This window comes from Protobothrops mucrosquamatus, unplaced genomic scaffold (assembly GCF_001527695.2).
Source record: "Protobothrops mucrosquamatus isolate PMUCROS unplaced genomic scaffold, P.Mucros_1.0 scaffold803, whole genome shotgun sequence".
Classification (NCBI taxonomy): Eukaryota; Metazoa; Chordata; class Lepidosauria; order Squamata; family Viperidae; genus Protobothrops; species Protobothrops mucrosquamatus.
Genome location: NW_015387069.1, coordinates 409297 through 425268, shown reverse-complemented (window position 1 = coordinate 425268; position 15972 = coordinate 409297). Strand labels below are relative to the sequence as shown.

Genomic DNA, 15972 nt, shown 5'->3' with positions numbered 1-15972 from the left:
AAGTAGAGTTGAATTGGAATGACTGATTAAATACAAATGCTTTGCCTTTCATATACATTTATCCTTTTTCTTAATAGATATAAATTCAACTTACAGAACCAAGCAATATTATATGCAGTGCTTTTTTTGTAAAAAAAAAAAAGTGCCGGAACTCACACACATCATACAACCCGCCTTGCCTACCCTACAAGGTTCCATCCCCAAAAGGTGCCGGAACTCTGTTCTGAGCGTTCTATGACAAAAAAACCCCTGATTATATGAAAGCTTCAGAAATATTACAGCAATCTGATGTTTCCCAGAAGAAATCCTATGCTAGCTGGGGATAACCTGTTGGGAAAAGAAGTTTGTATGGGCTGCTGGCTCAGGAATTCTGGGAGTTGAAGTCCACGAGTCATAAAAGAGCCAAGGTTGCCTACCCCTGAGATAGACGTTCAGCATGGACAGCATGGGAGACAGCAAAAAGAAATGCCCCTCCATTTAAATCTCTGCCTACAGAACACATTAGGCGGAAACGTGGGCGGGTTAACACAAATATGTTAAATGATGGTTCATTTAATGCTGCTTTGTTGACCAAGCTGTAGTGGGTATAAAACACAAAGCCATAAGCTTTGATTTTAAAAATGACAAAGGGTACGTTCACACAAGACATAGAGCTGAAGTGTAGCTGGCTTTTGATTCTCTCTCCCGGATTCCATCTGATCATCCGGGATCGCTCGCTTTGTTTTAGATGAGAATACGTAATTCCGCAGCTTTCTTAAAGGGGGGGGGGGAGAGCAAAGAATGGGCTCAGCTCTGCAGGTGGAGCGAACGGGCACCTGTGGATCCCAACGTTCCGCTGGAGAAGCCAGCCCTCCCGGGGAAAACATGAATGGCAACAACGGTAACGCCTCCCGCTGAGGAAGCGAAGACTTCCTCGGAAGCTGGGAATCATCGCTCCTCCCTCCGGCGTTCACGAGGTCCGAGACGTCAGTAGTGCATGGCAGTTTCCGGAACCGCTGACATGAGAGCCCCCTTCCTGCAAAGTATCAGGTGAGAAATTCAGAGGTTGAGGCGGGAGCGATGCTGCTTTTCACCAACGGGATGGGATGTGTTCGCGAACGGGATGGGATGTGAGCTGGCGAAGAAGCACATGACGGGGTTCCTGGGCAACCTGGGAATGAGGCTTGAACAATGATAAGCCAGATGGAGTGCAGGGCTTATATAAATGAAACTAATTTGGAGCGACTGGACTAGAATAGCTAAGATTTCAGGCGTTCACAGAAAATCGGAAGCGTTTTGATCATCTGAGGCTTCAAATAAATGGTAGTGTCTAAATTTCTTCCAAGACATCCAAAAATACCATATCCATGAATAGCTTTCTCTAATTCAGTGTTTCTCAACCTTGACAATTTTAAGGCATGTGGACTTCAACTCCCAGAATTCCACAGCCAGCATTGCTGGCTGTGGAGTTCTGGGAGTTGAAGTCCACATGCCTTAAAATTGTCAAGGTTGAGAAACACTGCAGTCTAATTCTATGTGTATTCATTCAAAAATAAATTTCAGAAACTTCAATGGGGCCTTTGCCTGTTCAAATAACGATGTTGATTGAACGTTTCTTATGGAAAAGTGAATTTCCCAAGTACTTCTCATGTTGCTGGCGAGCTTCAGCTTCCAGAAAAAGATTCCTTTGAATGCCAACTGTTCAAAGATGAGATTTTGGCTTAGTTGAAAAGAATGAACCTAGCCATTGTTGTTTGCACAACTTGAGTTGTGGAAAGGGCTCACAGTACTTTCTAGACCGAAGATAAACTTACGATTCAAGTTGGGTTCCAGGAGACTCGCTTCATAACCTTACATTATGTCAGAAAATTTACACATGCACATCATGAGCCCAAACTGCCATTATGTCCAGGCACCCTGACATCTGATACGAGGAGGTAAATTGTATTTTTTGCATCATTAAAACACATGTTTCATTACTCCCCCATCCGCACTATTTTTGGCCCATGCAAAAAAGTGAAGCCAAGATGAGTAGAAGAAACATACCTATGATTTAATCCAAATTTAATTTGGATCAGATCAATTAGATGTGATAAACATAATTATTCATATATCTAAACCATTTCCGTTCCCTTTGATGTCAACATTTGCAAAGATTTTGCAAAACTTTTGTGGGCTTCAGGTTTGGGCATTCCTGGTTTGCAGATTGGTGTCGTATATGAACCAAGATATCTGAAGCAGCCTTAGACATTTTTGGTAGAATGGGGTCTAAATATGAGATGTTCTTGAGCCACTACTGATTTGTTAAGGAATGTGAACCAACTGTTAAACATAAATAATAGATAAAAGTACCAAATATCTTGGTACCAATACTACCAGACTAATAAGAGAATAATAGAATAACAGACTTAGAAGGGGCCTTGGAGCAGGAGTTCAAGCAGGAAACCCTATACCATTTCAGACAAATAGTTGTAAAATCTCTTCTTAAAAATCTCCAGTGTTGGAGAACCCACAACCTCTGGAAGTAAATTGTTCCTCTATTTCACTATTTTTGAAAAAGCCCAGAAAGATTTAGCTTTTAATAAAAGATTTTATGCATATGTTATTATTATGGTTGGTCACATAGTCAGATGTTAGGGTTTGGAATTTTTATCCACTTATCAAGTCTTTCCCAAGGACCTGGGAGAGGCAGATGTTGTTGTTTGATGGTATTTAAAGCTATCACCACAGAATGTAAGCTGTTCCAAGTAAAACTGCATTTTGCAATTGACTGATGGTGATTTTTCAATGTCAGTGGTGTTCAAGAGGTGCTCAAGATGTTTTGGGATTGCACTCAGGGAGCCTATTCCTTTTGGTAGTATCTTTGCTTTCTTTTGCCAAAGTCATTCTACTTTTATTTACAGCTCTTTTAGTTTGTGATTTTCTTCAGTTATTTTTCTTCTCTGCTGCTGCTTCCAGGTATTGCATCCCTATCCAGACTTTTTTGTTTTTCTTCTCAACAATTGTTAAAATCTTATTAATATTACAGGTAGTCCTTGAGTTACAAACATTTATTTAACAACCGTTTGAAGTTACAATAGCACTGAAAAAACTGACTTATGATCTGTCACAGCATCCCAGGGTCACATAATCGCCATTTACAACTTTCCCAGGAGGCTTCTCACAAGCAAAGTCAATAGGGGAAACTGGATTCACTTAATGACTACATGATTTGCTTAATGACCACAACAAAAAAGGTAATAAAATTGGGCATGATTCACTTAACCCCTGCGTGGCTTAGCAACAAAAGTTCCAGTCTCAATTGTGGTCATAAGTCAAGGACTACTTGTGGTCATAAGTCAAGGACTCCTACCATTTTTCGAGACCACATTTCGGTCTCTAAAAGGTTTGCCATCACTGGTTTAGTATATATGCGGATCCAAGCAACTAGCCTTTTGTAATTGACAGATGAAAATTTTGTCAATGCACAGATTTTCTAAATGCATCTTTTAATTTATTTTTCAGATCTTGATATTTTGGGTTCTTCTCCAATTCTTTATCTTCTACTCCAGGGCTTTTCAACTGATGGTACGCGTACCACTGGTGGTACATTGGCACCTGGCAGGTGATATGCAACCATCCCAGAGAAGTGGTAGTGGGGGAGGGGAATGAGCTGAAGCGGTGGCAACACTGCACAAGCCTGAGTGAGAGCTGGTTGAAGATGCAGGGCTGTCAGGGCTCAGCAGAACTGCCTGTCAACGCTGCAAATACTGTATATTCTTGCTTTGACAATGTGCAGAACTGTCTGGTATATATATAGTTAAACCAGCAACTAGGAAAGGGGGAGGAGCAAGGATAGCCCGGGAGAAAGAAACCGGAAGTAAATCACATCTTCCAAGTTGATTGGAAGATGTGAACCATGACCCTACAATAAGGGAGTGGAATGCTATGCGTAACGGAAGAGAAGCAGTTCTAAGCATTCCACCATTTAGTGCTGACGTACTGTAACATCAATAAATGCTTTTAGGAGAAAATATGCCTGAAAGTCCTTTTAAGTGTTTCGTTACTCAGACACCTGACACTGCCAGCATCAGTGCCGGGCTCCAGCTGATCAGTGCTTCTGTGGGGCTCAGCTGAAGCGCCAGGATCAGCGCCGGGTTCCAGCTAATCGGCACTTCTGCAGTGCTCAGCTGAAACGCCAGGATCAGCGCCGGGCTCTGCAGGGCTGTCAGGGCTCAGCAGAAATGCCAGGATAAGCGCTAGGCTCCAGCTGATCAGTGCTTCTGCAGGGCTCAGCAGAAGCGCCAGGATCAGCACTGGGCTCCAGCTGATCAGTGCTTCTGCCGGGCTGTCAGGGCTCAGCAGAAATGCCAGTATAAGCGCTGGGCTCAGCAGAAGCGCCAGGATCAGCTGGAACCTGGCACTGAGCCTGGTGCTTCTGCTGAGCCTGAAGAAGCGCTGAACAGCTGGAGCCCGGTGCTGATCCTGGTGCTTTTGCTGAGCCCTGCAAAATCACTGATCAGCTGGAGCCTGGTGCTGATCCTGACGCTTCTGCTGAGCCATGAAAGCCCTGCAGAAGCACCGATCAGCTGTCAGGGCTCAGCAGAAATGCCAGGATCAGCACTGGAAGGAAGGAAGGAAGGAAGGGATGGGAATGAGAAGGAGGGAAAGAAGGAGGGAAGGAAGGAAGGAAGGAAAGAAGGAAGGAAGGAGAAGGAGGGAGGCAGGGTGGGAGGGAGGAAAAAAGGAAAGAAGGAACCCCCCCAACAGTAACCACAATGGTAATGCAGCCCTCATTGAAATTGAGTTTGACACCCCTGATATAAAATGATTAAGTGAATCTGGTTTCCCCATTGCCTTTGCTTGTCAAAGGTTGCAAAAGGGGATCACATGACCTTGAGACACTGCAGCCATCATAAATATGAATCAGTTGCCAAGCATCCGAATGTAAATCATATGACCTTGAGAATACTGAAATGGTCATAAGTGTGAAAAATGGTCATAAGTCACTTTTTTCAGTGCCGTTGTAACTTTGAACAGTCACTAAGCGAACTGTTGTAAGTTGAGGACTATCTGTACTTTATCATTTTTTTCCTTTTTTTTGGGGGGGTCATCAAGTTTTTGACACTTTGCTAGGTGACTGGCGGTACTCGGATATTGCCATATCCTAAAAGTGCTACAATGGGTGAAAAGGTTGAAAAGCCCTGTTCTATTCCACTCTCCCCTGGTATTGCGATAATCAGTTATACACACTTTCTAGGATCATCTTGCATCCTGCGACAATACCTTTCTAGGATCATCTTGCATCCTGCAACAATTGACAAATGTTGTTTGACAATAACATAGTCAAACAACATTTGTCAATTCCAGGTCCTTGAGAAGGACTCGATAGGTAGATAAAAATACCAAATCCACTCTAAACATCTGGCTGACTGTGTAATGAATATAATTACATTTATTAACTTCCCCGCTCTGGATGGCATACAAAACTAGAAAACACCTGAAAAACAGCTATAAACACTAAATTGGACAGACAAATCAAGCTAAAATGATCTAATAAACAACAAAATAAGCAAAACAAAACAAGACCTTAAACAAATAATAAACATCACACCATAACTCTGTGGTGTGGGCTGGTCTGAGAAAGAGTGACTGGCCTAAAGTAACCCAGCCGGCTTTCAAGCCTAAGGGAGCCTAAGGAAGGCGTGGAACTCGTAATCTCTTGGTTTTCTAATCTAGTACTTGAAACACAACTAAAAAATCATCTGCTCTAGCATTAATTACTTTTTTTCTACAATACTGAACTATAAACAAATATGATCCCCTCACTTGGTTTACTTTAATTCCATACTTTTACACTTCAGTTCTCAACATACTTTTCATAATAGAGAAATCAGAAACATGTGCAATTTTAAATGACTAATTAATCAACGTAAACCCTTAACTTTCCAGTGTAAAACCAACAATGTGTAAGAATAAACATTTGAAATGCAATATTTCTGAGGAAATATTCATATTTGGGGTTCTTCATTGGTTTTAATACCGAAAGGATTAAATGACAGTTTTTTTTTCTAAAATACAGTCTGTATTTCATTACTCTCCATATATAACAAAGAGTTCATCTTTCTAATGGCATTTTAAAGAAAATTTTGAAGAGAAAACAAGCCAAGATTCAGTGACAGTTTCTGAAGACTTTAATAATTCTCTTGTTTTGCCTCTTACCTTTCAAGCGTTAGTTTTTTGGAAACAAACTTGCCAATCAAAGAGAATAGGTTTTGGATAATTAATAATATTGATAGGTCTTATGTTTTAACTGACGACATGATCTTTTATCTTGATTTAATTATCTTTCATATGCTGCTTGATATAGAAAGCAGTGGTGGAATTATATTCAATTAACTAAACTCATGCAACATAATAGTTCAGATGCTAGACTAAGGTACCATCCAAGCAAAATTGGTGCACTTATCTAGGTTTGATGCTTTTCTATTCTATTCCAGTCGTATTGTCTGTGTTGAGGAAATCTTCAGTAGCTAAGCTACTTTGTGAGAGGGACCTCGGAGTCCTAGTGGACAATCACTTAAATATGAGCCAGCAGTGTGCTGCAGCTACCAAAAAGGCCAACACAGTGCTGGGCTGTATTAACAAAGGGATAGAATCAAGATCACGTGAAGTATTAATACCACTTTACAATGCCTTAGTAAGGCCACACTTGGAATACTGCATCCAGTTTTGGTCACCACGATGTAAAAAAGATGTTGAGACTCTAGAAAGAGTACAGAGAAGAGCAACAAAGATGATCAGGGGACTGGAGGCCAAAGCATATAAGGAAAGGCTGCTGGAATTGNGTTAGAACAATTAACCAGTGGAACAACCTGCCTCCAGAAGTGGTGAATGCTCCAACACTGGAAGTTTTTAAGAAGAGACTGGACAGCCATTTGTCTGAAATGGTATAGGGTTTCCTGCCTGAGCAGGGGGTTGGACTAGATGACCTCCAAGGTCCCTTCCAACTTTATTATTATTATTATTATTATTATTATTATTATTTTGTCCAGGTGCTGCCTCAGAGGCACCACTGCAAATCTATTATTGCCACATTTTGTCTGAGGTTGCAGGGCCAATGTTTTTCCTTTGGGGGAAACTCTACCTCTCTTAGATTTGCCTCTTCCTTCTTTTTTCAAAGCAAAGTGCCATTGCATTTTGCCATTCTTTTTTCTTCAGGAGCAATTGGAGTTGTTTTCCCCTCTTTGGCTTCACTGTGAAAACTTTGTATTTGACTACAAAAACCAGGTGGTGGCTGGAATGCTAAGTTTCTTCTCTTTCCTTTGACCTCTTGGTGGCCTTTTTATCTTCTTCTCATTATCCCCATTCCAAGGAGAGGCAAAAAGGACACTCACAAAGAAGTATGGAATTATTGTGTAGGAAGTGCTCAAATTAAAGAAACTTCTTAGAGGCTGCAAGTATTAGGTAGAAGGCTATGCCAAATTCCTTGAGGGGCTGATAAATTGAGCTGCAGTAAAGAAAGAAAGTAGGGATTGTACTGGGGAGGGGGGGAGAATCTGTTCTTTCCTCATGTAGTTGCAGTAGCAATGAGAGGTTTGGGTTCAAGTGGGAACCCTGGGAAAAAAAATACTGCTTTTGTGAAATTCTTCCTACTGGTAGCATATCAACTGGTACTTGTTCCTGGAACAAAAGTTAATGAATAGGTATTTTTCTGTATCTTTTCTTTTCTTCCGAAGAGGTCACAGTGTATTCCTATAGAATACACCTTGTTCTTTCAAATTTTTCTTTTTTTCTATATGAGTTTTAGGCTCTCGGGCATGCTAACCTTCTGATTTGTTGGTCGGAATTATGACAGTTGATCCAAGGCTGGTGTATATACCTATAGCCTTGGGCAACTGAGTTCATATCGTTATGTTCTGAACAATCTAATCCTGTGAAATATGTTAAGAGTTTTGACATGCCTTGGCTTTCTGGCTGAATAATCTCGACTGAAGTCCAGCCTATTCCCCCCCTCTCCCCTGAATGTCATGCTGCCTTCTGTTCTGCTATTGTGAACTGGTACAGTCTATTTTTGCAACAGTCATTATCTGCAATTATCCATTATGAGAAGAAAGAGGTTATTATGGCCAAAGTCTACTTACCTTTGAAGTTTTGCCCTTTGCTTTGTCAGGTATTGCTGAGTTAATGAAGAGCAAGAACAGAACACAGAAGTGATTTCACTATCCAAGGCTGGGAAATTTGGGTTTCGGAGGGATACCTACCTGGGACAGGTAAAATATGACCCATATATATGATGTTGGATAATACTTGGGAAGGTTTATTTTATAGAGACACAACTACTTAATTCCATTTTTGTTTGACTTTACTATTTGTATTATTGCTTGTTGCTTTAATATAAAATATATTACCTGGTTGCAGTGTGGATAGTATGAAATGAGGGAGATCATCTGTATGCTTCAGAATATAGATATTTGGTCTAGTGACCCACTCCCAAGAAATGGAAAGGGAATAAAAAGGACAGCCCTTTTGGTAGAAATTGAATAGTGTTATGGCAGAGGCCTTGGAGATACATCATTTGAAGTCAATGTGTCCTCTCAAGATGCAGATTAGGTAGTAGACACATGACATAAAAGAAAGGAAACCAGTAGGTCCTTCCTTCCTTCCTTCCTTCCTTCCTTCCTTCCTTTCCAAAATGGATCTAAGTATCTGTGAGAAAACTTGTGCTTTTTCATTTGGCAGAAAAATGGGACAATGTCTTATAAGCCCAAGGAACATGAATAGGAACATGAGATAGAAGTCTAAGGGTATAATTTTCCAAGATGTAAAATAAAATAATATTAAGGAAAGGAAAGGAAAGACAAGACCACTTGTTTCTTTTCTTTTATGTTATGCACCTACTTTATATAAATAGGAATCTAGGAGTAGAATATTGGTTATAAAGTATGGTTCTAAAGTAGGCTAATTTGAGAAAAAAAGAATATATCATTAATGGATAAACTAGTTAGAATTATGCAAGATATTTGAAGGATACTGAAACATTAATCTTATGCCTAGCTTATTTGCTATCATATTTTTCACAATGTTACTAAATTAAAGTATTATTTTGAAGATGGGAAGGATTAGATTCTTCAAATTAGCAAAAGCTAGTACCTCAATTTTGAAATTGTATTTCAGTCATTATTGGCAGTGTGCTAGAAAAAAAAATTGGTTACAGTATAGTAGATGCCATGTCTCAAATTGATTCTTGCCTGCCAGAGGCAGTTTCTGCTTCATTAATTGATCAGTGGCCATGGTACATATTGGAGTGGAAACTTGCAATCAGATTTATCAGCAGTGAAATTTCTGTCAAACAGCAATTACTTCAGTTGATCTAATATGTTTTGAGGCACCGTAACTTGTATAGGGATAACAAATAGAATTCTGAAAGGGAACACAGGGAAAAAAAGGATGTAATGGTGGCTGCCAGTGAATTCGAAAAAGCTTGATGAAATTTCTACCCTTCCTTTACCAAATCTGTTGAGATGAGACTGGGGATTCTGGTCTCAGAAGTTGAAGCTTCTACATTTAGGGAGCACCAGCTAATGAAAAATATTGTTAGAAGTTTATTTTCCAGAATCTCTTTTAAATGGTCTGAAGAAGAATGAATTTGGTCTGGCAGTTTCTTTTTTTGCATTATTAGAGTAAAACCCTCCCACCATTTCCAAGCCTACTTTACAACATCATAGTTTTCCAAGGGACAGAAAAGTTGTCTTATAATTATCTTGATGTGATAAAAAATGATTGAATTAGGAAAAATGCCGTCTAATTAATGCACCATGGAGGGGAAACACAGTGATTTTGCAGAAGTTTATTCAGGGACAATTAATGTGTGAGTACTGTGTTGTTTATGGCAGATTTCCCTGTCTTCTGCTTTTTGAAGAAGTATCAGCCACCTGCCAAATTAATTGTTCAGATACAAACCTCAATTAATCTTAAAATATGTCAATAGTAGTTAATGAAGCAAACATTTCACTTGATTGTCCAGTGAAATCTATACCATTTAGGCAATGGAATCATTTGAGAATGCACAGCAGGTAATGTCTTAGAATATGTCAATAGTATTTAATGTAGCAAACATTTCACCTGATTGTCGCTGATCAGCACATTAAGTACTAATCTATGCTGTCTTGAATTTGGAAGAGATTGTGTAATGCAGCGGTTCTCAACTTATGGGTCGTGACCCCATTTGGGGTCGATCGACCATTTCACGGGGGTCGCCAAGCAAGGCTGTCCGCCATTTTTTTCCCCTTTTCCGGCGGGTGCCTTACCTCCCTTGGGCTGGGCCAGCTGGTGGTTGGCCTGCTCCGTCTCTGCCGCTTGCCAGCTACGCCTCGGCCGGCGCAGGGGGCGGAACCATGCATGTGCGGCGCTCCCGGGCAGGTAAAGTCCTCGACTTACGACCGGTTGGGTAGTCCTCGACTTACGACTGGTTTAGTCCTCGACTTACGACCGGTTTAGTCCTTGACTTACGACCAGTTGGGGGTCGCGGCATTAAAAAGGTTGAGAACCACTGGTGTAATGTAATATGGCTAACAATGCGAGATTCAAACTTTCAGAACAAACAAATATTTACCCCTACCATGGAGAACAATCCTTGAACAATCCTGGCTGGTAGAGCTTGCTGTTTATTCCTGGCAAGGAAATGTAGTAACATGGAAGAGGTGATGGCTCTCAGAACTTTCCCTATGACTGAAAACAGCAGCAGCTTGTGAATTATTTCCTTCCTGTTCTGTGTCCTTGCCCTTCTCTCATGTCTCAAAGCATCTGCTGCTTTTTAACTCCAAATGTTTCCTTACATATAGCTTCTTCCAGGCTGCCCCCTTTCAGCTATCCACTGCCAAATAATTCAAGATGATTAATGTAAGATCCATGAGAGCTTATCAAGGAAACAATTGTGCAACCAGCCTTGGTCCATGATGAACCACTCCAGTTTTTCCATGACTGGACATTCAGTGGAATTTTAAAACTCAAAGATTTCTACTGATTGGAGAAGGTTGATGCCTTTTCTATTGTGCCCCAAATATATAGAATGTGTTTCTAAGAACTCTCTTTCTTATCCGCAGTTTGGGTTAGTGGTTAAGGCATCACTCTAGAAACTGGGAAATCCTGAGTTCTAGTCTTGTCCTAGGCGCAAAGCTGGATGGGTAACTTTGGGCCAGTCACTCCCTCTCAGCACTAGGAAGGAGACAATAACAATGTGGTTTTGAAATCTTGCCAGGAAAACTGCAGGGTCTAGTCAAACCTTCTGACACCTGGAATCAAGATTGACACAAAGGCATATGCACATGCACAAATTCTTTTCAAAGGCAAGTCTTAAGACCACAAGGAGTGGTAATTCCATAGGCTGCTATTTCATCCGATCTGTACTGTGCAAAGTTGGGAAGGGCTATAAATATAGATTCAAGTGATTTCAATTGAAAAATTTCTACTTGATAATTTTTTGGAATTTTAAATCAAATCAGCTCTTAACTTGTTATTTTTCTAGTAGGACCATGTTTCCGAAAATAACTACAGAACTGCTGAAGCAGCTCCGGCAAGTGATGAAAAATTCCAAATATGTTTCTGAACCCATTCAAGCCTACATTGTGCCCTCAGGAGATGCTCATCAGGTACTGGATTGTCTTCTGCTTGAAAAATGCCATTCAGAAACACTAAAGTAATTCAGACAATAGAAAAAACTGTGATTCTCACCAAACAGACTGCAATGTGCTGTGATATCAGTGATCATTAACAAGGTACAATTTCAGTGAGGTAGCCTTGTAACGTAGAATTGTAAATTTGAAGCTTCCATGCAATGTCAAGTATCACATGATTGGTGTTCAAACTTGCAAAGACTTCCTCACTGCATACAGTTACATTGTCCTTGTAGATGAACAGTTCTTCAATGGAAAGCAGAACATAATAAGTTGGATCAGGTTTATGGTTATCATGGCAGCCATGAACTCTGGGCCATTCCAGATCTGTTGTCAAAGCAACGCAAGTTAAGGTTTTCCAGCACTAGCAATCCAGAGAATTCTACATCTTAATCATTGCTAGTAGAAATAACTTTTTTAAAATTATATAAATATGTTTCAGATCATAATAGTTAAGATTAATTACCATATAGGGATCAACTGCAATGCTACATGGTTAATTGACATTGAAAGAAAAAGGAAAAGTTGGAGACAGATCCAACCTAATGGAAGTACTGTATTCTTTTTGGTGTTGTTCAACCATATTCTTAATGATACAAAGACATCTGATGAGGAATATGCCAAGATCTTTCTGTGCATATTTCAAGACTGAAAGAATAACAGCAAGAAATCAAGGCTAATTTATGTGTTTTTCTATTACTTTGTATCCTTTTGATCATCATTATTTTTGCTTTTTATTTTTGTCTTCCTCAGAGTGAATACATTGCACCTTGTGACTGCCGTAGGGAGTTCATTTGTGGATTTAATGGGTCTGCAGGTATGTTTCTAGAACTGTGTCCATTCCTATGAATGGAGCCCTTAATGGAACCTTTGTGTTTCTCATTAAATTATAGAGAGAAGCTAAACTTCTGTATTTTTCTTTTCTTTTGAATATCCTTTCCTTTGTCTGTTTTTACATATAGATGTTCAGATAGACATCTGTAAAATACGGTTCCCAAAATATCACTTAGCATTAAAAAAAAGAAGAACATGCATCCCAAATGTTTTATATTTCTTTTTGGGTTAGTTTCAGTTTTGACTAAAGTGAGAAAATCAAAAGTTTGCATGCTCTCTGCATAAACTGTTCTATATTCAATGGAATAGAATAAAATACATAAATGTTATTTATGCTGCCACTGGTATGCACTGAGGCATTGACATGTATTTTTATTTTATTTTTAATACAATAAAATGTCAGCTGGTCATAGAGAATTATCAATACAAGTTGACTATTTAAAGTTCTTTCAGAGACTTTGATGTTGTATTAATTCCGTATTCAGTGATTAAAGTAAATAGAGAACATTCTTAAATACCAGATATGAGCTTCTTGCTTGAAGAATATGATGATATTTTGCAACCTTTCAACATTTTTGTGGATCACATATAATGGATAATCTGTTATGGCCCATGAGCCAATGATGGACAGGCTGCAGACAAGAACAGGGTGAAAGATGGGGAGTTTTCTCACTTCTGACTCTTCATGATGGACATCCTATAAGTAGGATTGTCTGTAGGACCATCTGTTTTCTTTGATTCTAACCATACCCACACCCATTTCTTTTTTCTTTTTGATTCCTGATAGAAAAGAAACACATCACACTTTCCAAATTTTTCTAGATCACTCTTGTTTTCAGCGTGTTGGACCAAATAGGCCAGATGACCTAAGGACTATCACATCTGGGCTTCAGATTGTGTATCCATTGCATATCTGGATATATTACACTCCTTACATTTATATGCATCCCCAACAATCTTGCTTTCTTTTTTCTTTTGCTCAAATAAAATTCTATATATATTTATTCAAAGTAATCCCTAACTGGGATTATTTCTAAATAAGTGTGAATGAGATTGTACAATTCTATCCAGAATGTCTGTCCAGAATGGGTAAGTACATGTCAGACTGAACCCTTAGATATAGTTAGAGACCTTTCCTTTCCCCCTTCCCCCCTTTCGCTGTGTATATTGAGAAGGAAAAATTATAACACTATTGATAATAATTTGTATGTATGCATACAAGAGAGAAACAATGAGTAGCTCATTTCTGAAGAACTGTTTGGTTTTGGAGTTTACATGCTGGGCAGAAAAAGTTTTGAAAGGTTTGAATTGTTGCTTCCCCTTTCAGCATGTACACCAGCTGGACTGGTGATGTAATACCAGAGTAGTAATGAGCTTTTGCTGACCCTTAGATGACTCTCCAATAAAACAAAAATCCTGTTAGCTATTTCATAGAGTACTTGCAGCTTTCCTTTTTCTCTGTCCAAGGCCTATGAAAATAGGATACTTGTACTCAGGGATTTGCAGTAAACAATATCGGTTAGCCAAGTTTAGTGTCTCTAAAGAACATTTTCTGCATCTGAAATTACTGGGCATTGAACACTAATGCTCCCTCTCCCTCTCCCTCTCTCTCTCTCTCTGTCTCTCTCTCTCTCTCTCTCTCTCCCTCTCTCTCTCTCTCTCTCTCTCTCTCATTCTCTCTCTCTCTCTCTCATTCTCTCTCTCTTTGTTTGTGTGCGTGTGAGAGAGTGAGTCTTGCATCAGAACAGCATGTTCAGTTTAGCAACATTTCCTGTGGCTTCAAGCATTGCAATGTAGCCTTAAGATCTGGGTTTAGTTTCAAGCTGTGCCACTGATTAACATGTAGTGCTAACGTTGTCAAGTCACCTTTTCTATGGCATCCTGTTTGCCTGCTAAGCAAAATAAGATTAACAAATTAACAAGTCAGGTATATATAGCTCTGGTGGACCTCTAATTATAAGAAATCAAATCATCCAATAGATTTCTACTCCTTCAATCATAGAGCAAAGTGCCTCTCACAATGTTCCAATTGGCATTTTTCCCTTACTTTGCTGAAGTGACATATTTTAATGGTTTGATCTCCAGTGACCATTCAAATACTTTTAATTATTTTTTTATTTCCAGCCTTAATTATCTTTTGTTTCCAGCCTTTTCATCTGCCTGGCACAAAGAACTTTGTTTTATAGGATAAGCATTTCTTTTTTTCATATACCCAATATTCCATTGATTTAGAAAAAATGATTTCAACTTTTTTTTTTTTAATACTGCCAGGCATTCATGGTTGGTGTCGTCAGTGGTTTGGCTTAGCAGGCTAAGAGAAATAGCTTCCTTCTTCTTAAGCTTTTTTTCAACAAGGACTCCAAAACTCCATCTGGGCTTGAGATGTTTTAGTGTTAACATCTGATTAATATTTTCTTCTCCTGGATTTATTAAATGAGAGCAATGTCTTCCAGTGTATCTGTAGTTTCAGTTCTGCTATCTTCTCTGCTTTCTCACAGGAACTGCCATTATAACAGAGCAACATGCAGCCATGTGGACAGATGGACGCTATTTCCTTCAGGCATCCCAACAAATGGATTCCAATTGGACACTCATGAAGATGGGTGTGTGTGAGCCCAAACCAGGGTTTTATTTCATCTTACCCAGAAAATTATTTTAGCTGAGGAGTGCCCAACAGGATCATATTGAGAAACCTCTATTGGCACGCCATCGAACTATTTTTTATCAAACTGTAATATATAACATGAGAAAAGGGAATAATTATTAAGGATAGAATACATTCTATTTAAGTAATAAAATTCATGTAAGTGAAATTAGACTTTTAACTTAGTTCTACCTGGTTTTTTTGTAAAGTTATTCTCTGACATGCTACAAGACCAGTGAAGACCTTAAACCTAATCTCATGAATACCTGCTTTGTTTGATACAGTATTTTACATTATGTAAACGTAAGTTCTTCAGTTAATGAGTTGCATTTGTTATTAGTTGACAACATGTAATTCTAGTTTTGTCATGCTGAGTGGCCTGCAGGCAGAAATCAGAATAAAGTAAGTAAAATTAATATTCATCATCATCATCATCATCATCATCATCATATTTTAAACAGAATGTTGACACTGCTAATTCATGTGAATGTTACAGAAATAGGTCTTGCTTTCTCAGGTTGCTTTTGTCCATCCAAGAGAATGCAAATGATTTCCTTGTAGGAAGCAAGGCAATTATCCTATCCAGTTCCTCTTGCTTTGAGTTGGCCTTGTTTTAATATTTCCAATCTTGTCTTTTGGATTTTCCTTTTCTTAGGACTGAAAGACATTCCTACTCAAGAGGACTGGCTTGTAAGTGTACTTCCTCAAGGTTCTAAAGTTGGAGTGGATCCTTCTATTATTCCTGCTGGTGAGTTTGACCAAGTGCTTTCATCTCAGTGTAAAGGGTTAAATTTTTTCACCTTGCCCCAATCTACTATTCACCTTCAGGGGGACCCCAATCAACTTTGTTCGGTCTGCAGT

General features: G+C 39.2%; 1 protein-coding gene across 1 annotated transcript in view; it reads left to right on the top strand.

The window, feature by feature from the left end:
• Nucleotides 1–1007: 1007 nt before the first annotated feature.
• The window catches only part of XPNPEP1 (X-prolyl aminopeptidase 1), a 37065-nt gene continuing 22100 nt past the window's right edge, over nt 1008–15972 (top strand). Inside the window, exons 1-6 of the mRNA XM_015818828.1 lie at nt 1008–1029; nt 8132–8231; nt 11486–11609; nt 12387–12450; nt 14966–15070; nt 15767–15859. Coding sequence (XP_015674314.1) covers nt 11493–11609; nt 12387–12450; nt 14966–15070; nt 15767–15859 — 379 coding nt within the window. The 5' untranslated portion in view covers nt 1008–1029; nt 8132–8231; nt 11486–11492. The remainder of the gene's footprint in view (nt 1030–8131; nt 8232–11485; nt 11610–12386; nt 12451–14965; nt 15071–15766; nt 15860–15972) is intronic.